The 23623-nt window shown below is 38.5% G+C and overlaps 1 protein-coding gene across 4 annotated transcripts in view; it reads right to left on the reverse strand.

Annotated features, from left to right (window-relative positions):
* PDE1A (phosphodiesterase 1A) overlaps window positions 1-23623 on the reverse strand; it is a 116173-nt gene that overhangs the window by 7550 nt on the left and 85000 nt on the right. For 2 of the 4 annotated variants that reach the window (XM_058840378.1, XM_058840377.1), the window contains 6 exons: window positions 23416-23536; window positions 19488-19569; window positions 18230-18350; window positions 16302-16486; window positions 5379-5654; window positions 186-305 (listed from right to left, as the gene is read on the reverse strand). In XM_058840378.1, coding sequence (XP_058696361.1) covers window positions 229-305; window positions 5379-5654; window positions 16302-16486; window positions 18230-18350; window positions 19488-19569; window positions 23416-23536 — 862 coding nt within the window. In that variant the 3' untranslated portion in view covers window positions 186-228. Of the gene's footprint in view, window positions 1-185; window positions 306-5378; window positions 5655-14310; window positions 14442-16301; window positions 16487-18229; window positions 18351-19487; window positions 19570-23415; window positions 23537-23623 lie in introns of those variants that run through there. The other 2 variants (XM_058840379.1, XM_058840380.1) reach the window with 2 other exon arrangements.

Here is a 23623-nt window from a genome sequence, read left to right on the forward strand (position 1 = left end):
AAGTATTGGGTTTCCCTTCTTTATATTTAATTTTTTTAAGGTGACATTGAAAGTGGGGTATTCTGTGTCCCCATTTCAAAATTTTCTAATATAACAGCTTGGATGGAACAAAGTTAAGAATAGCACTAAGCGAGCCTTTATGGTATAAAACACTCCCCATTAAAGGAAAGAAATTACCAAATTACCTGTCCTGCCTGAAATGTCAGAAGCTTTTAGGAAATAGCAAATCTAGTTCTGTACCAGTGCTTCTGTCTGCTCCGTGGCTTTTACAATATCTTCTGACTTCTTACAGTGTTTAGGCTCACCTGGAAGATAAAAAAATGTAATTGGGAACCTGAATGAGGAAGTTAACCAAGAGAATCTACACAGCCACTGACAGACAGAATCTATCTCCTCAAGATATTTTAAGGTTATAATGAGGTTTCAGTCACTGCTTTTTTAATTGCTTTCTCACCAGAATAAGCATCAGCTTGAATTAAATAATCATTATGGTTTATCCACAAGGCAAAAGATAGAATGAAGCAATAGATCACAGCATGAAACAAAACTATGAATACTTTTATGAGTGTTAATAAAATGGTTTTGGTTCATTTTTTTCTTCCAGCTTATTGAAAGTCAAAATTCACCCTTTGTGAAGCACTGTTTAAATCCTCTTTACCGTAGGCTTTCAAATCAGTCTAAGTTTCTCCCAGATAATGAAAGATGCCAGTGTCAGGTTCTAAGAACTCAAGTCAATCAGATGGAGCAATGACACAGAGTAACACACAAGCAGCTTTCAAAGTGATACAACATGAATCTCAAATAGACAATCATAGAATTAAACTGTTGCCTAAACTATTCCTTCAGTCGCGCTGAATGAGTAGAGCTGAGGAATTTATACACTGAGATGATAGGCAGGGTACATTGTAGCAAACTGACAAGTGGTATTTACTAACTATATAGAGGAACTTTTCTGGTTTCGGCATCTTCCTGGTGGGATCCCTCCAGTAAGAGCGCTGAATGGAAAATGTCAAAAATGAATAGCACAGAAGTCTCAAAAGTGGAAAAGATAAGCTGGGAGAAGCTTACAAGTTATAAAAATAGAGAGGGGGAATATTTCTGAAAGCCAGAAAACAAAGGTAGAAGCAGCTGAAAGGGAAAGTAGATGCTGCATGATCTGAAAGGAAAATTGAAAGATGATGGTGAGTTAAAGAGACTGACACTTTAGAAAAGAGAATAGGAAGAGGGGAATGAAAACTCAAGAGAAAAAGCTTGAAGAAAATGAATACCTATGAATCTGCAATGGCTTCACTGTAAATGAATAAGAATTGCTACTGATTTCACCCTTGTTTAACTACCTTGAATGGTGGCAGAGTGTGCACTGCCCACTCTGTAATGCAGCCACAAGCAGATGGGTCATATTCCCCCAAGAAGCATCCTACAGCACCCCTTATTTTACATAAATTTAATGTAGGTGGAATACAGACAACCAATACTTCAAAGGCTTTTAAAGTCTCAAAATTGGAATAACATTAATTAGAACAAGGATATCTACAGATTTTTCAGCCTATGGCTCTTTTTGGAAGGATTTAGCAGAACTTTATTAACATTACTATCCATAAAAACAAAAAAGAGGGTTGGAAGAAGTATGAAAGTAAAAGCTATTTATCTAAATATTTAAATTTTACACTAGACAAAAGAGTTTGTGGAAGCCTTAAAACAATTCACAGAATCACAGAATATGCTGAGTTGAAAGGGATCCACGAGGATCATCATGTCCGACTCCTGGCCTTGCTCAGCCCCACTGCCAAGGATTACACCATGTGCCTGAAAGCCTTATGCAAATGCTTCTTGAACTCTGTCAGGCTTGGTGCTGCCACCACTTCCCTGGGCAGCCTGTTCAGGTGTTCAAACACACTCTGGGTGAAGAATCTTTTTCTAATATCTGACCTAAACCTCCACAACACAACTTCAGGCTGCTCCCTTGAGTCCTGTCACTGTCACCACAGAGAAGAGATCAGTGCTGCCCCTCTTTCCCCTCATGATAAAGTTGTAACTGCAGTGAGGTCTCCCCACAGTGTCCTCTTCCCCAGGCTGAACAGACCAAGTGACCTCAGCTGCTCTTCATATAGCTTCTGCTCCAGACCCTTCCCATCCTGTGGCCTCCTCTGAATGGTCTCTAACAGATTAATATCTTTCTTATATTGTGGTATAAATTTCAAAAAACTAAACATTAACTTCTAAGATATACATAGCTTTCTGTTTGTGCATCAGGTTTTTTACGTGATAAAAAAATGTGGTTGCTAATGGTAGCTATCTTATAAACCCCATCTTTTTATAAACACACTATTTGTCTTTTAATCTAACATTCCCTCCATCCTCATCTCATGCACGAACACAGATGCCTTCCCTTAGTCCCAGGGTCCTGGTTTACCCAAGGAGGGAAGCAGGCAGCACAGCATCCCACTCTGCTCGGATGCAGAGGGTTCCACGCTCGCTGAGCTCCGCAGGGCCACCGCAGCACTGAGGGGTCACCAAGCATTTGCATGGCATGGATGATCCCCTGATGCCACCTGCAGCACCACAAATCAAGCTGGCATGTTGTTGGTGTGCATTGGCCCTCTGCTGTTTAACATGGTTGCTCTCCAGAGGCTCTCACTGACTGACTGCTGGTGATGTTGAATGTGCTGCACACTCGACGGGACTGGGCAGTCCTCTCCTGTCATATAGAGGGAAGCTACTGGCAATCTGTTTTATTGCAGATTTATTATCTCCCTTGCATTTTGATATTAAGGATTAATGGGGGTAACAATATGAGTGAGAAGTTTGTCAATTAGCATTTATAAATCATTGAAATGTGGAGTCATTTAATTAAACATAAGCAGTTTTTAAAATTAATGTTCTAATTAATAAATCACTCAGGAGAAAAAGAAAATCATCACTTTAAAAAAATCACCTTATAATAGTTTCATTTAATCTTGTACCATTCAATTAAATGAAAGTGAGATGATGGAAAGGAAAAAAGGCATTGTGGAGAGAAACAACATTCAGTCTCAACTGCAGTGGCTGTAACAGGGACCCTCCAGTCTTCCCTTTGCACCAACCTGGACCCAGGGCAGAGCTACTCCTGTCACTGAAATGTGATGGTCTACAAGAACTACACCTAGAAAGAGATGTGATACAAGGAGCAGAAAGCAATCCCTTTATAATTTTTCTAAAAGGGGAACCCCTTCATCATAGTACATCCAAACATTCACTGACAGCTCCCAAGAATGCACACACATCCTGTGTTCCACAACTGTTATAACTGAATTAAGGAAAACTTAACTGGATTTTCTTCTTTTTATAAAAGACAGAACAATGACAGCTAACATGAAATTTCAGCCTGAATAACCATGTTACCGTGTTGCTTTTCTTTTTCCCTTCTATCTCACCCTGCCAGCCCTAGCACCTGCAGGTGCTCACTTCTCCACCCCGGGAGTCAGCAAGAACTCTGGACATCCCCTTAGTCTTCCACCCCCCACCCTCAGTACAGAAACTACAGAAGCAGAGGAGTCTTCTTCTTGGAAAGAAGCATGGAGAGTGCTAATAATGTCCTGATAGATATATGGTGTCTCTTAGAATACTCAAATAAGTCTAATTTGTGAAACAGGGAAAAATGTAAGGTAATATGTTTGCTACCTTCTGCTTGCTTGAAGTAGCATTCCATTGAAAATGTCTGACCTTGGTTAAAAGAGTCCTGTCTGGATCCACTGGACATCAACAGAGGTGCAAAAACACTGTTAAAAGCCTAATGGCTTACCCATTTCATAAATCTTGCCGTTTGATGTTTCAAAGTACAATGCATTCTCTAAAAAATTTCCTGCCTTAGAAAACAAATGAGATTAGCATTTTATAAGAGAAGAAATCTCTGTACTTATTGGAAAGGTGGGATGCAAAGATTGACAAGGCAACAGAGTGAACTAACTACGTGCTGGGTTGTATCTGATCTCTCAAACATCGTTTTGGTGGGTCAGCCATCTAAACACCCACAAGTACAGCTACACCACAACTGCCTTTTGCCAAGTCTGAGGGATAAAACATGCAGCATTTCCTACTGCATTCCTCATCCAGGAGATGGGGAACTTCTCTAATGCACTTAAATTTTAAGTTGAGCTTTGAAACAAACCTGGTGCAAAAATACATGTAAAAAGATAAAATGTCAGTTATTAGACAACTTCAAATGCTGTGAAAATAATTTTAGTGTAAATATTTTGATTTAGGGCCCTAAATTAACCATCTGTTATTTCTGATGGAAAAAACCTGTCAACAATAAAAGCATGGAACCGTGGAATGTGGAAATCTAGAGTAAGTGGGAGTTCTCCATAAAAAGGTTTTTTGATAAATATGCCAAGTCGTATACTCATGTCTAAGCTAAGCATTAGAAGCACTTCAATGTTGCTGCTCAGACAATGCCATACTTCTGGCACAATATTGCAAGGCTTACTGTCATTAAAGCATTAATGAGTTTCATATTTTAAGTAAAAGTGAGGAAACGAAGTGTCATTATATCCTTGATTATTCTTATTACCCTGACCCCTCAAAGCTTAGTCTATCTATAAGCGAAGTCAGAAAATAAAATGAAGATGCACAGTGTCTTCCTCTTCCTTTGATAACATCTATTCCTCATTGCTTGGGCATGTTGCCCTGGATATTGTGTTGCAATCCCCAGATACTAGACATGGTCATCTTGTGATAAAATACTTAGACTCTAAAAACATATTCTGACATTTTAGCAATTTTCTGGCTGCTCCACTTGTCTAGCAGCTAGAGTCAAGAGACTGATCTTCCTGATTAAGAGAATGACACAGTTCCATGACAGATGGAAAATTCCATCTATTTAAGCTTAACTCTTAGGTTCACACTATGTTTGGTACAAAGGATGTGCTTTACAAAATAGCAAACATATTAGGTGCCCAAAGTAAGGGGAACAAATATTAATAGCATAATTACTTATTCAAAAAGAAAATGTTTTGAAAAAGAAAAAAAAATCTGTTTTGAAAGTTTACCTTATTCTCCAGTAACAAATAGCTATTTAATTGTAAAAATATATCTTTAAATTATTCTGAAACCATTCTTCAAGTTCAACTAAAATATATTCTCTAAAGAATTTTCTATTAGATCCCAAATAGCTGATATCAAAAAGTTGGTATTTGTTTATATGCTTCTATTTGATGTTTTAGGATACTACCATTTCTACACAGGCCTGAAGAAACCGTCCTGTGCTGGTGGTTTTTACAGCACCTTATTTCAATATTTTACATTGCTGTTGATGTTTGACAGGGAGATACCAGACACTGCTGCAGCTTCACCCTGGACAGCTTCATTAGACTGGCTGGTGCTCTGTGAGGAAGCATTACCATTCAGTGGGTCTGTGCTCTGTGTCTCCTGCTGGGCATCGCTGAGATCTTTCTGGTTCGGATCAGAGATAGTGCATTTTTCTGAGCTGGATTCATCACTCAGAGGAGTGTCGAAAGAGACTACTTGTAGGACGATGGATCTGGGAGGACAGGTTGTACCATCACTTCCCTGACTACTCTCATTTTGTGTCCTTGTTGTCTCTTCCTGCAACTGTGCATCTGTGGAATTTCTGCTTTGGTCTTTTTCCTGTTCACCAACATTTTTCCCAAGTTCTTCTACAAAGAGGGAACAAAATAGGTGAATTAGATAAGAAGAATATGCCACATTTTTTTGTTTTCAGAGTAGTGACAGAGCTGTACACAGGAACACTGTGAACATCAGTTTCTGCATGAGGCCATGCCCACTGTGTTTACTATGGGTCGGATTCTACTCCTGATTGCATGACTGCAGCTGAACCTCTTACGGAGGACTGTAGCAATCCTATTTCTGGTTTGATGTCTGTCCTGTACCTCTTTTTTTGGCCATAATACAGAGCAAGGAGCATCACCAGACAACAATAACTTGAAGGGTGGGAGTAGGAGGACCCCTTGCTGCAGGCATGCCTTTCTGCAGTGGTGTTTAGTAACACAGGACTAGGAAGAGCAGAGTCATAATTTCTGCAAGAGGCAGAGGGCATGGAGGGGAATGCCTTGCTGGGGATGGGGCAGGCATCAGAGTTTAGGGGGAACCCTGAAGGAAATCAGCCTATCAACCTGGAAAAGTCCAAACCATCAAGTTTGGAGCAAACTGGAACAAGCTATAGGGGGTTATGCATGTGCTGTCCAGTACTGCTGCCATTTTGGCTAATGGCACATGTAGAGTGGGAAGGAACAGATATGGGGGAAACTGTGCTTCAGGGGACAGCAGCAACCGGAAAAAATAATGTTTGTGTAAGGCTCTACTCCTTACTTTATTGCAGACTTGGAGAACAGTACAAATGAAATGGCCCAGAGTAAAAGGAGAAGGAACAGAACAGCACAGAGAGGTGGCTCCAGGAATTACTAGATGAAAAAGAAACAGAGAATGGAAAACTTGTGATGGCTGATGGCAGGTGAAGAGTCCAACAAAAAATAAATATACTGTCTTCATGGAGGGCCTATTTGTCTTGGTATTACAATCTGTATTTCATAAATTTAGATTTTAGGATCTGGTATAGAAGATACCAAATACTGTCAATTTGAAAAGTTCAAACACTGCAGTTTGAACAACATGGGCATAAAACGGCTGCATGATATTGCATAAAATTTCTAATTTGGATTTAGAAATTGTTAACCAAGCACTGAGATCCTTATTGAGTTCAACTGTCAGCTCCCAGGAACTCTCATTGTGAGTGAACAGTGCAAATCCAAGCTGCAAATGATTGCACAACTGAAAGATAACCCAGACTGTAAGCACATTTTTATTTCTGTCAGCATTTGGCACCACCTCACTCTTCTAAATCCAGAAAAAATTTCTCCTGAAGTACAATTTGTTTTATGAAACGGGATGGAAGGGAACACCTTCAAACCTGAATTGATGTACAGAGACATGTAATGGTTAATTTCCTTCTTTTGTAATTTATAGTTTCTGGTACATTTTTTTTAAGAAATCAAGAAATCTAACGTTTGAGCAATTTCTAAATAGTTAAACCATTTCCCCCAAACTTTAAAGTCCTGCTTAGTTTGCACTCCAAATTTTCTGAAATTTGTACAGGTAGTCTTTTTCTACAGACTTCAATGTAGCTCTTACAAAGAAGAGGTTGAGCTAAAGCCACTGAGAAATATTTATGTGGAGCTTGGTGCAAGTTATGTTCAATCTAGAGACATTATTTAAAGCATCTGTCACTCATGATATAACCTACCTACGTAAAGTTTTTTTTCTTAAGAAAGTTATTTATGCGCCATATTCACCTCCAAATGGCACAACTACAGCATTTTTCCTTAGCTTCATTAAAAAACCCAAGGAAATTCAAACATAAACTATTTCACATGCTGTTCAGATGCATCAGTAAGTTAAAAAAGGCAAAACTGAATTATGAGCACACACAAAACTGGAGTATTAATATAGTTCACTATATTCACAGCTGGTGAGATTTCTTAACCATAAAGGTAGTAAGAAGAGAGTATTTTTCTCACTGAATGCTGTTTTAGGGCTATCTTAGCCAGAATCAGGCATGTCTTGGTGTAACTGGATGGCTGACCATTTTATTCTCATATTAGAAACCTCAGAATATTCATACATGCAAAATCCACTATTATTTTTTGTTCATAAAGCTGAATATCCAAACTTAAAATTGTTATTATTCACTCCCTAGAAAACTTTACCTGGCAAATGAAGATTATGAGTTTAATCATAACAGCTCTGATGGCTTGTTCTTGACTTATGTCATGATGGTCTCCAACTTCTATGATTGCCCTTGAGATGATCTCAAATTTGTTTGTTTAAGGATAGCTAAACCAGAGCTAAACTCTAACTCAGGACTAACTGATGGATGGATGGTTTCATACTTTGAAATTAAGTATCTCTGCACCAAGATAAACTTGTTAATATACCAGATAAAAATTATGCCTTTTACACTTAAACTGGTGTGAGACTGCAGGACCATCACCAATAGTGGCTGGTGGGAGTGACTGAGAGTGAGAAGCCACAAGTACAAAACCGTCTATGATGATGTCACAAGTGTCATTAAGACCCCCCCCTGTTTTCTTAGTATTCAGTCTCTCACCTGCTGTACCTCTGACTCTATATTCTGACTTGCTTTGCTCCACTCAGCTTTAATCTACTGCCAGAAAGATGAAAAATACTGGGTTCTTGTGGTATGTAGCCACTTGTGGAATATGCTAAATGTGCTGGGAAAATAGAGATTTCTGCTTTCTATAACAGCTAATAATTGTTCTCTGTATTACATAGTCCCTTTATATTGCATATAATACTTGGAATTCTCTGTAATTTCTGCTGTCCTATATCACTCTGACGAAACAGAATTACCTAGCAGTCTAAATGAGGCTGAGACTGGGACAGTGACAAAGTAACTAGAATTCAAGCAGGGCACTGCTTAATTAATCCTACTAGTGTAAGAGAAATGGAGCTGGCACGATGTCTGACCCCCACTGCTGTGCAGGAAGAATTGCAATAAATACTGTGGCAGTCTCTGCCTCCAGCAAGCCACAAAATGCTGGGACCCTCTGAGGGCAGTGGGCCAGGCTGCTGCCCCTCACCCTGCACTGGGCTTCTGGGGGAGAGCAAGCTCCCCCTTCCTACGAGCTCAACTACCATGGCCAGCCAGAGATAGAAATGGAGTATGTTAAATGAACCAAATAATCTGGCATTTGCCACAGTCTCAATATTCAATAACAATAAGTAGATTTATAAGATATAAATGATTAAACAACAGTCCATCTTGGTCCTCAGAATTTTTTGGGGGTTTTTGGGTGTGTCAGGCACTGAAGACTCAGGGATTGTCACAGCCATTCAGATAAAGGCAGTTGTGCAGTGCAATCAACTTAGGGTATGTATTGCTGTTGCTACTGGTTTTGCTGTCTCTGCTTTAACTTGGCAAAAGTGCCAGGAGCCAGGCCTGTATATGTGGTACTCAGCTGTTGGGTTTGTTTTCTTTACAAGAATCCAAGTGTTATTCAGCAAAATTTATGTGAATTCCTCTATAAAATAAATGGCTTCTCCAGCTTGGTCTGTTAGGGGTGACTCGAGTTTATCCCTCTGTTCTGTATTTCTATGCCATTTCTGAAATCCTGCCTTAAAGCCCAGTCCCTTATGAGAAGGAACAATGCCATTTGACACAAACATGATAGAAGGGGTATCCTTCCATTGTGTTCAGGCTGTTGGCAAGATAAGTCTAACAAAATATTTTGTTTGGAAAACTGGCAGGACTCATAAGGCAATAGCCAAATTTCAGAATAGCTGAAAAATATCTAGTACTGAGTAATTTTGTATTTGCACAAAATGTGCTGACTAGTGAAGGCAACTTCTTTCTTCTCTTTTTTTAATCAGATTATACTCTTTTTTTATTAAGTCACCAGGGTTTTTTGTTTTGTTTTTCACTTAACAGGGGTCAGAAATTTTAACTTATTTCTTTAAGTTCTTTTTTTTTATTGTTTGCTGGAGTGAATGGGAGCACTGAATCCTTATCAGTCCAATGAAAGACTACAGTGTCCATGGAACACTAGAGCTGTCACATGATTTGATCTCTAGCCCCCAGCTGTAGGATTCTGTGGTGTCCCCAAAGTACTACAGAGGCCCTGAAGGTTCAGTGTATTATCAATTACAACCCTGCTTTCCACCAGCCCCGTTTGTTACTGCCTATGTGTGCAGCAACACTTTCAGGACATGGTCCAAGTGGTAAGGAAGCTTTACTACATTTTGGAGCTTTCTGTTCTGTCAATGTCCATCAGCTTTCTTTTCCTCACCTTTCTGTAGTATACAAAAGAGCATTCAATTGCTATGACCTGCACAGTCCTCTTTACAGCAACCGCATCACCTGAGCATGTCTTGATTTCACAGGAATGGAGAGGAAAAACACAAAAGCCATGTGCAGGACATCTCAAGCCAGCTAATGGCAGTGACTGTAAACCCCAGTAAAACAAATATCTGCTCAATCACAATGCTATATTTTCATTAGCTGAATGTAAGCTACAATTCTTTACCCTTACAGAGGGTAAAGAATGCCATCAAGACATATTCATGTCATCAAGACATGATGACATGAAAGTTTTAACAATTAGAAAGCCACTGAATTAGAGAGGAAAGCTGTTAATCTTCACTAAGAACTGAATCATTTGAGGACTCTGTAATGAAGAATGCTGCTGGATGTCATGGAATCTCTGTGCGTACTACAAAAAACTTTGATTTCTAGGTTTGTCTGCCTTTTTTTACCGTAAAACAAAATTCTAGAAAACAGTGACAAAGACCGAAACCAGGGCAAAGTTTCTATGGACAAGGTTTCCCAAGGACACCATGGGAAGGAAATGTACCTTTCTAGAAGACATGTTCTCACATCGGCCATTTTAAAGAGAAAATGAAAAGACCAAGACAGAGCATCAAAATTTTGCAGAGAAGGTGAGGACTGATCCTGGTGCCTCTGGAACTACTAAGTTTAAAGACATACCCAAAAGTTCCCAAACAGCCACGACTCTCCCCAACCAATCTGCCATTTTCAAACCCAAGAAAATATTGCAGTAACCCACAGAGTTATTTAGATACTGATTCCTTCCACTTTCAACTCCTCATGCAAATTTCATCACAGTTATAGGAGTATATAAAACCACTTCAAACCAAGTGAAACCATACACAGAAAAAGTAGCAAAGACTAAATTAGCTAATTAAATCAAAACTTCTTACTAAAGGATTTGGTTAAAAACAATTTGTGAGTTTATGTTTTCCTAAGGTTGCTACCTCCACCTATTTCTCTTTTGCTGTTTAGCTGTGAGCACAGGGGCTTGAATGCTGGAACTTTTGTGATAGGGAATGGAAGGGACTGCTGCTGTGAGCCTGCTAGAGGGAAAAGTTGCTTTAAGTGATGTAGACTAGCATGTGCAAGGATGGGCCAGCTCTCTGATGTGTACTCCAGCGTTCCATTAACAGGTTCCATTAACAGGTTCCATTATTAGGTCAGTTACCATTTCTTAGTCTGTGATTTACTGGGTATTGCCAATACCAAACATTTCTTCTTTCTACTCTTAGCTCAACCCACTCCTTGCACTTCCTCAGACCATGCTGAAAAATTCTCCTTTTCCCACTTAACACATTTCTGAATTAGCTCAAAAACTGCTTGCGACCTAAGCATTTCAGCACTGCAATTAAAATCGCTGTCACTGATACTGGATGGGACTCCTTTAGCCTCTTGAATTGATTATTTTCCAACAGATTAAAACCGTCCATTAGGGTAGATTTCATGTGCCAAACTGTCAGTCAGTTTCTGTGACTGTCACACACATCCTCCCACGGCCCGCCCTTCCTAGCGGCTGCTAAGTCACATTAACATGCTATCAGATCATCACTCTCAGATTTTCACATTTCAGCAGTTGCTACTCTCTTCTTGTTAGTGAGTCTGCAGAGAAAATATTTCAGACAAAATGGAACTGAACCCTGTGGTTATTGTGGCTGGAAGTATGCAGAACTGAAAATGCCCGAGGGGAGCCTGCAGGTGCCATGCACAGGTCTTTCAGAAGAGACATTTGTTATTCAAAATTGCTGCCCGTGGGGGTTAAAAAAAACTGATCCCTACTCCAAAAATGCATTAGTTGATATTTTGTCACATTTTTACCATCAAAATTAAGCAGAGGCCAGTGTGAGAGGCTTGTTCAGCCTCACATATGTTTCATCCCACCTTGATGAGGTCAGTCATCCCAGGCATACACTTTCGAGCCATGCAGCCCACTGCACTGCCAGAAGTGCTGAGGACAACATTTGCCAATGATGTCTTTCCACTCAGATAATGCAAACTTGGGTCAGTCCTGTAACACTTAATTCTTCAGAAGAGTTACATAAGCATAAGATGAAAACAATAAGTTTGTAATACAACTGCTATTGTATTATCCTGAAGACGGGCTCATTTGATTGGCAGCTGGACCTTTGGTGTGTTGTTCTGTATACCCTTGTGTTGTTATATGAACTCAGGTGAGTGTCCTGAGCTGTCTGTGCCTGTTACTGTTCACTATAAACAGAAAATAATGATACTTTTTTATCCCTGTAACTTTATTTACAATGATATCTACTGAAGAGATTAAAGCATGTAAATCGGCAAGCACAATTACTAGTCTGTACCCTTACATTGTCTTAAGAGTACCTGAGCTTGCCAAGCACAGACCAACTTTATTAGTAAATCTTTGGAACATTTTTATAGAACAAGCTAAGTATGAATAAAGGAATAAACATTGTATTTTTAAAATATTAAATAATTGTGTTCTAGTAAAAAAAAATATGTTCTAAGAAGTGCACCATGAAGGATCTTACATGATAGTTAAATCTTTCCCAACAAGTTTTGTGCTTCTTACAGCTTTCTCAGTAGGTCAATAACTTTCAGATCTTAAAATCCATTTAGAACTCATATTCTCTAATGAAAGAACCTCTCAGATACATCTGAGCACATTTACTGTCCATTTGCTACAATACAGTAACTGCAAACAGCAGCAGCCACCAATAATATGTGTTGAAAAAAGCACAGGATGGAATAGTTTCTTTATCACTGTGTTGAGTTGAACAGAGACAGATTATCTGGTGATTGGGGCTTGGAATATTAATTAAACATCAAGGCTTTCAAATTAGAATCCCAGATGTTTGATCATTATGGTAATTCCCTGTTAACAGCATTCCCTGAAAGGCCTGAGAAACATTCCTCTAATTCTCCAGTGGTGAAAGGTTGAAGACCCTAAGGCTATAGAGCACTGAGCTCCTCTGCCTCAATTACACAAGACATGGCCTTTTTAGCAAAGTGGAGCCATCCTATTTCCTGAGCCTTCTGTTAAGGGGGCTTTCAAACAGCTGCCTAGGTAGATAAACACTTTCCTTACTAATACAGGCCTTTCCAGAAACAAAGCATGCTGATCCTTGCACAAGTTGCTTGCTCTTGCTGAGGAAGCCCTTGCTCCAGCTGAACTGCCTCCCACCAGTGCTACATGTGTAACCTTATCCTGAAAAGCTGGCATGAGCTTAGGTGACCCTCAGGAAATTATACGGAATGTTGCTAGTTTCCTTTCTGTATTCCTTGTGCATTTGTAGTACTACATTTTATAGAGACAACTTCTCCTGAGCCTGTGAACTAAACTGGGAACAATATCTGGTGTTTGCAGAGCCCATTGACAAGAATGCAGATGGCTCCTTCAAAAGCACAAGCTCTGTTTGTCATAGTCAGCTCAGGAAGTGTGTTTGAAGATCTGCGCTGAGAGCCAGCCTGTTTACTACCACAACACAGCCCTCACATGTGTGACCTCCTCAGTGCATTCAGCAAATTGTGACTTGTCATAAATTATCTAGCTAGGAACAATGACAGCACTTCTTTCACCTGGTAGTGATTTATCTCTGACACCTCTTTCATCAGTACATTCTCCTACTAAATTATGAATAAAACACAATTTCATACGTATACCCAAAGCAGCCTAAGGATTTTTCATCAAGCATGGAGTCAGAGAAGGTAGCATGAGATCTAGACAGGATTGGACTAATATCTGAAGCTCAAGAACTCAGTTTATTCACTTACAAGCTTAGTCAGACTTGGTTAATCTGAAAAGAATTTAAAGTGGAAGGGGGATGCATTGAAATATATTTTATTCTTTACTAGATGTTCATTTTTCACAGCCTGATTAGGGATTCTCAGCCTTTTCAGGGTACAGCTTCAGAGCAGATATATGGGACCTGTTGAAGAAGACTCGCTTTTCCACTAAGTAACAAGGATTATGTGCTCCCTCAGAAAATACTCCATAGAAAGCTATCGTTACTTAAAAATCTCTTTTACTGCAGTCCTTAGGGCCCACATATGGACTATGTATGCAGACATTCCATTCCAAATGAATGGAAAAGACAACTTCCATAAAACCTACATAATCCACCCCACAGCTGTTAATTAAAATAAAAAACCCCTTACTGTTTGCTAAAAAATATAAACGTGTACTCAAGAGTATTTTCATTATTCACAAGGTTTCCTCTACATGCTAATCAGGCACCCTGAAGGTCTCTATGCCATGCTCGTCAAATGCAGACATTGCTGCAAGTAGCCTCTTTGTGGAGCAGATTTCTATAAATCTTTTCCTTGCAGAGTGGTTCAAAAAACAGATTCAGCCACAATCACACAGAGACAATATTGTTCATCAGGCTCTGGCCCCAGCACCAGCTATTTTCACTTACCCATTAGCTTCCCTAATGTAGGTTTTACTGCAATTCCATAATTCTGTTCAGGAAGTACTTAGACATGCTTCATTCTTCAAGTTGATGGAAGAAAAGGAGGTTAGGACAACCACAATCTCAACAAAATCCATGGAGCCTTGAACATTAACATCTCTGTCACAGTACAAAGCATGCCCAGAGTTGTCGCCCTGGAAATTGAAGCCTTCTGATAATGGTTTCATAGTTTTAGTTACTTTCCATGAAAGTTCTATAGACTTAAGTTGTTTATCACATTCCTTGTAAGAATCATCTTTTGATGGACGTTTTGCATGACCAGTGTGCTTGGGAAGGTGGTAACTTTATTATCCAAGCCCTGGTTGTTGTCGAGAATCTATAAATACTGGAGTCAGAGAATAAAAGACTGCTTTTCTGTTCTGACACTGAGAGGTGTTTGTGAATCATTTAGTGTCCTTTAGTGACACAGAGTTTCCTGGATTTTGTTGGGCCTCACATTGATATTGACTGCAATCTTACCCAAAACAATTTTTAAATCTCTTGCTGCAAGTAACTTTGTCTTTTCAACGCCTGTCAACAGTCCAGTAAAACTGGGCTAACTATATCAGTAATTTATAGAGCAAAACAAAGCACTGGAAATGAAGGGGAAACAGTGCCCTTTGATAGCACTGTATACCTCCAGAACAACATACCAAAAATCAGAATCAAACTGGTTAGTTCTGTGTAACTGGAAATGGCAAACTTCCAGACAACAAGTTCTCCATTACACCACATTGAAGGACCTTTTATGACACCAGCTCTGGGCTGCTGGATTTCTGCAGGCTGTAGCTAAGGGGCCTTGATGGTCTATTATTACTGATCACTGAAAATAGGCAGTTATTTTCCTTTTGACCAGCCATTATTAGTTGAGCAACAACAAAAGAAACAATTGGTTATATAAAGCTTCTCATGAAGAGGGACAATATTAATGCAATCCTCTCTTCAGATGTCCCTTCCACCTGACTCTTTCAAACCTTTGTCACAAAAGATGTATGTATGGAAGCTTATTCTTAATATCCTCCTAATGAGAATATTCATTTGCAATTTAGCACTAAATTATATTTTATCACTGCTCAGCACTGTTTTTCTGTCTTGTCTGACACCTCTTTAGGAAAAAAAGATGTTGATTTGGATGATGGGATGAAAAACAAAGCTGGCACTGGGTTCCAGGATAGTATTCCCAGCTGTCAGTGTCAGGTCATGTACAGCAAGACCATTCTCAGCAGTGAAATGCTATGCTAAAATATTCCAGGTACTTACTAGGAAATAATACAGGCTGTGGACAAAATATTCCCAAATGGCATTCACTTAGCCTGGATTGAAGCTATAAACTCTGTTTAACAGTTATCACTCAGGTGATTGAAAAGCATTTCACTCAGGTAACTGTAATTTCAGATAACTTTCAGATATGGCTGATGAACTAAGATGTTCAGTGCAGGTTTTATTAACTGTCTGCTGGCAAATGAAGAGTCACTTTTGGCTTGCTTGGGTCTAATGCATGCAGTGGTTGCCCAAATCTTTAGATCCACTGGGTCATTTAAATAATTGCCTACAGCATAGTTCCAAGAAGCCTGCAATACTGAATTTTCCATACAGTGGGGAACAAATAGCATTTCTAATAGCAAAGTACAATTTTTTTTACATTTCTGAAGTAATGTGGCAGCACACACCACTTTGAATTGTTGATTTTGGCATTTAAAGCAGATGTCAGTATCAGTTACAATTAAAAGTGCAAGAATGCACATTTCTAAACCAAACCTCTAAAGATAAACTGTGCAGCACAGAGCCTGATTGCAAAGGCTATACAATTTATACTCATCCCCTAACCACCTACACCTCTTTAGACCTCCCAGGAGAGCAAAACAGGAGCATCTAAAACAAACATTAAGACAAAAAATATATGAGTACAAGACAACTATGCATTTTTACAGGTTGATAGAAATTTATAAAAAAATAAAAGTTTGTGAGGTTTAAGGGAGTAACCTATAAAAACATTCCACCTTAACATATCATACCTTCTGCTGCTAATTCTTTCCATCTTTCTTTGTTTGCTTGAATGATCTTCATTAAGTTGTCCCTGAAGCCCCTTAGGTCTACAGTTGCTAGAGAATTTTCTGCGTGAGCTCCTCCATCACCTGTACTTTTAAACCCAGGTCGTCTTTGTGCTTCAGCATTGCTTACTCCTCCCAAACTGTTTTGGCTGGACAAGGGAAAAAAACTCCAAATTATAAACACAGTCAGACAATTTTAATAATACACAAACAATCAAGTTGCTTAGGAACTAATTTGAAAAAATAGTTTTTACCAGAGTGTGCCTAAGATACAAGATGTCCTGCTGACCATTTTCCAGAGAATTCTTGAAAATATGAGACAGCTGAAAATACATTACTTTTAATCCAGTTCTTAAGAGAATGTTTACACAGCCATTTTTGAGCAGCTTCTAAGCTGTGTTTTTGAATGGTATCTTTGGGTCCCACAGGAAAGACATCTGATCATTGTTTTTTGACCCATTTAAAAAAAGGAAGGCATGACGTATATGACAGGTAAGTTTTGCTTGAGCTGAAAATTCTCTTCAAGCTACAAACCTTCAAAAGTGTAGTGAAAGCAAGATTTAAGTGGCTTTAAAATCTGCTTTACAGCGACCGCAGCCACTTTACACCTACAGGTAAGTAGGAATGAAATCATCCATATGTGTATATGGTGGGAAAGGTGGGGGAAAAAAGAATGAATGCTCTTTTTTTCTTAGAATTAAAAAATAAGATCTATTTCCAACAGATACTCACATCTTGATAGGTTTTTTTCACTCAACTTTGCTGCATGGTTTATCTCATTGGTACCACAGACAGATGTTAATATGCATACAAATAGGTTTCCATTAATCAGAAAATAATTCCAGTGATCATACCAATAAGAACTTCACTAGAAGAGTTAAATGTGAGATCCATGTGCTCCAGAGATGTTGAATAGGATACAATGGAAAGAACAGGCCAAGATTCTAATGCTTTCCAGGCACCACCTCATGGTGTCCACGCAGTAGTGAGTGTGCAGTTCTCTGGCTCAGACTTTTCTGTATCATGCTATAGGCTCTCCACTCTCCTCAGAACTCAGAACTCCACTCTCCACACTCAGAAGTGTGGCACTTGATTCCATACAAAGAAAAAATCCCTTTATCCTCCATCTCACATGAGGAAGTTTTGCTGGATCATAAGCCTTTTTTCATTTACCATTCAGTCATGAACATCAACCAAAAATGAAGCCTGAAGCTGCTAATCATTTTCAGCTGCTAATCACTCATTTGTGAAGGAGTATGTAAACAAATGTGTTATCAGTAATGCCTTAGTTTAGCACTGTTCCCCAAAACACTAAGAACACCATCATAAATAACTACTTCTAGCAATTTTGCTTCTAGCAAGCAAAATATAGGAAAGAGCTAGGCTCACCCTTTTGTTACTGAAATCTAACTGATGTCTAGCAAATGAAAAATTGCCTTGCAAAGTTATCATTTAGTAACCGCAGTGAAAGCTCAGATTACAGTTTTAAAATGAAATGTGATAACAGAGGCAGTATTTGTAAAGGCAGTATCTGATTATTCAACAATGCTTTCAGCAAGGAGACACTCAGATTACACTGTCGTAGCTACTTTGCCTTATAGGTACAGAAATTTCAATAGCTTACTGCAAGGGTTATATTTAAAAATTGTAGAAATAAATGTCATGGTTTGTATGTGTTTATTCTGATGATTATTGGGGTTTTGCCTTTTTATATGTACAACTGCTCAGTCAATGGGGTAAAATAGCACATTGCAAGTACAACGCAGCCCCACAGGGTGGCAATACTGCACAGCTGTTTGTTACTTCCCCAACTTCAAATCACCGAGATGACTCTGAGAATCACATTATGATGATTATTATGTTAGTTCAATAACAAAGCAGTGTATTCATACCCAGGGGTCCCAAATGCAGGACTCTCAGATTTTGTCGCTTCCTCTATAAGAGGCATAACAATTTTCTCCATTGAATCAGTAAGAAGAGAAAATGTTGGTTCTACTATGAAATCAATGAAACCTAATAAAGAAAAAGAGAGAAAATCAGGTTTTACATTTCCACAAGTCTCAAATCTAAAAATTAATACTTGCTATTGGGCTGATTGTCTAACTGTAGTCCCAACCCAATATATTAGATACCTCCAGTATAGTCTTGAAGAAAAAAGTACAATTGAAACAAAAAAAAAACCACCTAAAGCTGTATAGAGATAAGTAGATATTAATAATTACAGCTTTTCATTATTTTTTCTTGTAAATTTTATGCACTGCAGAACACACCTACCATTTGAAATGAGTATTAATTATTGAATAGAAGGGAAGCTACTGTTGAGCCAGAGTGCTACAAGTCAGGCTGTCTCTTTTACCATTCGGAGCTTCTTGCCAAGGAGTTAATATTTCAAATTGCTGTTTATTATTCTGTGGAGGTAAAGTGTTATTTCACAGTGTGTAGGAGGGTTCTGTCAAATCAGTGAAGAGAACAAGTAATATCCTTAGGAGACAGCATTCATCCCACAGTTCTGAGATGTCAGCTCTGAACAATGTCTTTTACATTCTAAAGTGCTCATCACGGTATGGGATGACACAGTGAGAGAATGAAGCATTATTCTCTACTGAGCACTTAACAGAAAAAAAAATATGTTAAAACATGAGCTAGCAATGGATTTCCAGATGTCTTCATGCTCTAACCATGCAACACAGTGTGAAGGTGAGCAACAGGGATTCAGTCTAGGATCCAGCTTCTCTCCTGGAGTAGATATGATGCTCAAGCATATTGGCTTCAAACTCCCAATGAAATGGAATAAAGGATACGTAAAGTGACAGATTACACTGGTCCTTGTCAACCCAGGGAGGCTTGACTCTTTCTAGTTTGACCCTGAGACACTGACAGGCTTGCTTGCGGGCCAGAGAGCGGATTTATTAATTAGCTTTAAGTTGATTAACCTTGGTTAATCCCTCTCCTACCCCTCCTGCACACATGGTGAAATTACATCATGCTCTTTTGAGACCAGCTGTAAAAGCACACAAGTTTTGTGAACGAATAGGTGCAAAGAAATACCTTCCATATGATGGAATTTTGAACATTTAAATTCAAAACTGGCAAATTAAAATGTTTTGTGAATACAGAGGCAAAAGAAAGAAAAACACAGTTTGTCATTACCTATTTGAGACTGAGCTACCAAAGTGGACTTGCGGTCACAAAGTGGGGAAAATTGAAGACCTAAAGCAGCCTCCTTGTCTCCCTGTAAACAACAATGTTTAATATTATAAGCATATATTTGATAGAGGGGCAGAGAGACAAAGGAATCTGAATATTCTTAGTATTTATTCAACAGATCACTTAATTAATTTATATTCCTAAATAAAAACAAGTCGGAGACAAATCTTCAAATCTTCAAATTTTGATTAAGAGTCTAAATTCTGATTACTTTTTGGCAACTTTTATGTAAAGAATATTAATGCGATCAAGTTCTCAACAGCAAGGCATCTGCCAATGAGATTTAAAATATATGAAGTCCTTGTATTCACAGTGTAATTCTGCTGATCCAAGATGTAATGGGACTAGAAATACATAGACATGCTTGTAATAGTATGCCAAATGCTGAATGTGTCCTTCTATTACATTGGTTCATTCAGCATGTAAAAATCCTTCAGTGGATTTACTCAGGTCAAGTGTATGAACTGACTCAAACTCATTCTCACTAGCAGGCATTACTCTCTACTGCTGAAGCCACAAAAAAAAAATACAAATTCAGTTTAATTTACAAGAATGATTTGTACAACCTAGCTCTGAATTTTTTTCAGCTCTTAGCAGATTAGAAGAGTCTTTTTTGTTGCAAGTCTTAACAGACAGGAGGGTGTATTTCCATTTTCAACATGGTAGACCAACTGATTTGCAAAACCTCAAAAAGAAAAGTCCAGTGGCGCCAAAAAAACCCCAAAACTGAAAACCCTGAAGAGATGTCTTTCAGAGGAGGTTATAATTTGTGCTGCTGCCACCCTGGCTGCCAGAAGCACTGCCATTATAGATACAGGAAAACCTAGTCTTGCAAATCAAATAAACCTAAGTATTTGTCATGGAGAGTGTTGTTAGATGATCATTCAGTGGGGAGCACTGCATAAACATACCATTCTCCCAAGGAAAACTGGGAAAATAGAAACTGATGGATGAAGGGGGCAGTATCAGCTTTCCTTAGTCTTTCTATCATGTATCATTGAAGTGCATTTGGGAAAGGTTTAGGACCACAAGAGCAGTAAAACCAATCCAGCCACAGGAACAGATGCAACTCACAGATTGCATTTCATGTGATAGCAGAGAGAGCTTTATCACTAAGGCCGTTAAATTTTATTTTCAAGTGTTAATAATATGAACCCAGAGTGTGGAAGAACACATGAAGACCTGCTACTTCAGCAGTGGGAGTAGCATCTCCATGTAAATACAGGGGCCAGATTGTAATATCATATAAACTGGGGTAGTTCTAACTATTTCAGCCATGGTTAAATACAGGATTTCTAAAGTAATGTTAATTTTGCAATCTTCTCATCTAAAGGTATTAAAAAAGAGAAAATTCCACACTAATAATGGATGAATTTAGGGGTTTTTTTTGTTTTCAAGTAGCTCTCTACTCCAATTATGAATTAATTTGCAATCAGCAAAATAATGATTAATACTTAAGTGTCACTTGAGTCTAAGATTACTGTAAATTGTAATAATGGACACAGCACTGATATTTAAACTAGTTGTTAGAATTTAATGAGCTTTAAAAACAAGATGGAAATCAAACAGTAAAAAAAAATCTTTGTCTGGGCCCTGGACTCATTTTTAACTCTCTTTTAATGTCCGTGGATTTATTCAAACTGAGTGTAGAGTGCTATAGGCACTGTGCTATTTCATTGAGTTACCTGAACTATTTATTTCTCTAATTTTAAGGATTTGAGATGGGTGGCTGTACTTCCATTTTAAACAAGTAACTCAGATTTTCCTTGGTATTACAATGTACTTTCTGTAGCTGTTACTTTTAAACTTAAAGTGTTGTTGGGCTTTATTTCCTGAAGTTAACACTGGCGCATATTTTAACCATTAGCTGTAGTTAACAACATTTTCGTTAAGGTGAATGTTTATTTTTTTGCTGGTGCTCACTACTTTGAAAGCTGCCTGTGAAAGCATTGGATTTGCATCAGCTGTTTCAGAATCTACTGTTTTTCTCATAAGGCACAGAAGTAGGTGAATTACTATCTTTAAAGAAAAGAAGAGGAGGAATTAAGGAGTTTTATATACATTTGGACTACTTCATCTTGGCTGGAATAGATCTGGAAATCCTGGTAATTTCTATCACACAGGCTCAGATCAACAGACCAAAGGATGCCCAACAAGCCAGTGCACCTAGGAAGCAGGAGACCTACTGTGTCCTCACTGCTCAGCGCATTTATATATGTGCTGATACTTCATCACACTTCAAAAGTGCTGGAACAACTCCACACACACAGTCCTTAGCAGTACATGGAAAGAATTCTGTTTCTCATACACTCCCCTGCAGCCTGGAAGACTTTCATATTTTATACTGCTGAGTTGCAACCACATATACAATTTTACTTGTTCTATTATTAAATGTCTTCTCGAGTTTTTGAGCAGCTTCTTTGGGATCCAGTCACTTCTTCTAGTGAATGGATAAAGGAAAAACTAAAACATTAGCTGGTCCTATGCATTCAGTGACCAGTGTGGTACTGTTTACTGCTGATGCTACCTCCACTTGGCTGGACACATTGCCTCACTGTCCCATGGACCCTGTCTAGTCTGTCTCTCTGTGTCTAAAATGTTCTTACAGTTGCCATCTTATGACTTTTGCTTGAGCAAACCACTCCTCCTTTTTGCTCTCAAGTTTAAAATCCTTAACCTTTCCCTTGACAGAAGCAGACACAAACTCATGACTGCTCATTATTTCCACAAAACTCAGTCCATTCATTATTTATATTAAGGCACCAGCTCTCCAGTTTGCCTCCCCAGTGCAAAGCCCAGAGTCAGGGATGCCCTGATGCTCCCTACTGAGAATTCATATGCAAATTCTTCAGGACCTGAGCAGGAACCTTATACAGTAGATGGGTCTAACAACCTCAAGATTTAATATACTTTCTTTTTTATTCTCTGGTCCCTTTTTCCAGTGTGATCCTTCTGATTTGAAAATGTCATGATATAGTAAAATTAAGACAATCAAGCTGAGAAAGACATACACTGTTCCCTGATCTGTATTAACTCTTTTTAAAATCTGTGCATCAGTCTAGAAACTGTCATTCCTAAACTGAATTTTGGGTATCAATTGTACTTCAGTAACTGTTATGCTGACAATGTACATGGTTGCAAATATTAATTACGGGGAGAGTATTTTCTCTCAGGAAAAATGTTTTTTGTTTCGCCTGCCAAGGTGAATCAAAAAAGGACAGCAGTGACACCAACATCTACTGGGTCTTCTCTTGGAATTCAGTACCTCATAGAAATTAAAAGGCTTTCACAATGGTGTGTCTTCATTTTTGGTTTAGGATATATGGTCACAGCATTAACAGGATGATACTGTCTAACCTCTGGATTTGGATCAGGGTGTTATGAAGGCAACACCTTCAGATCTATGTGGTATATGCATGGCAAATAGTAGCAAGGAAAAGAAATAGAAGGGCTTTCTGAAATGTGGAATGGAGACAACTTTTTGCCTTCTTTGCTGAACATGAATTCTTCCTATTTTCTCTCATCCTATCCTTCTGCTTCTTTATAACTCAAAGCATATATAAATCTCTGTCTACAGAATGAAAACAGCTTGACAAGTTATATTATAATTGAAAGAAAAAAAACCCCACTACAACACTCAGAATACTGATATCAACTGAAATAGATAGAGAGCTATAACCATTTTGTCTTATTCACACACATAAAAGTTGAATTAATGTCAGTGGTATGTATGAAGAATAAAGGATATATACTACTGACTATGCTTGTCAATCACAACCAACAGCAACCTTGCTGGAAGACTTAAAAAATATTCAGTCATGTAACCATTGCTTCTTGAACTAAATTTATTAAAGGATTTTAAAAATGGCACCTGTCGAAAAAATTCTTCCATCAGGGCCATGGTCCACCGGTAGTGCAGTTCCCAGGATTTTGCTGGATGGCTTATGTCTGCTGCATGTAGAATCAAAGACATGGCTTTGGCTTTGTCTACCCTGTCAATTCAAGGACATGCTCCAATTATCTCAAAACAAAAGCAACTCTTTAAATTCTTTTCTTGCATATGAGCTCATTGAAAGACT

The sequence above is a fragment of the Poecile atricapillus genome, chromosome 5, assembly GCF_030490865.1.
Source record: "Poecile atricapillus isolate bPoeAtr1 chromosome 5, bPoeAtr1.hap1, whole genome shotgun sequence".
In the NCBI taxonomy this organism is placed as follows: Eukaryota; Metazoa; Chordata; class Aves; order Passeriformes; family Paridae; genus Poecile; species Poecile atricapillus.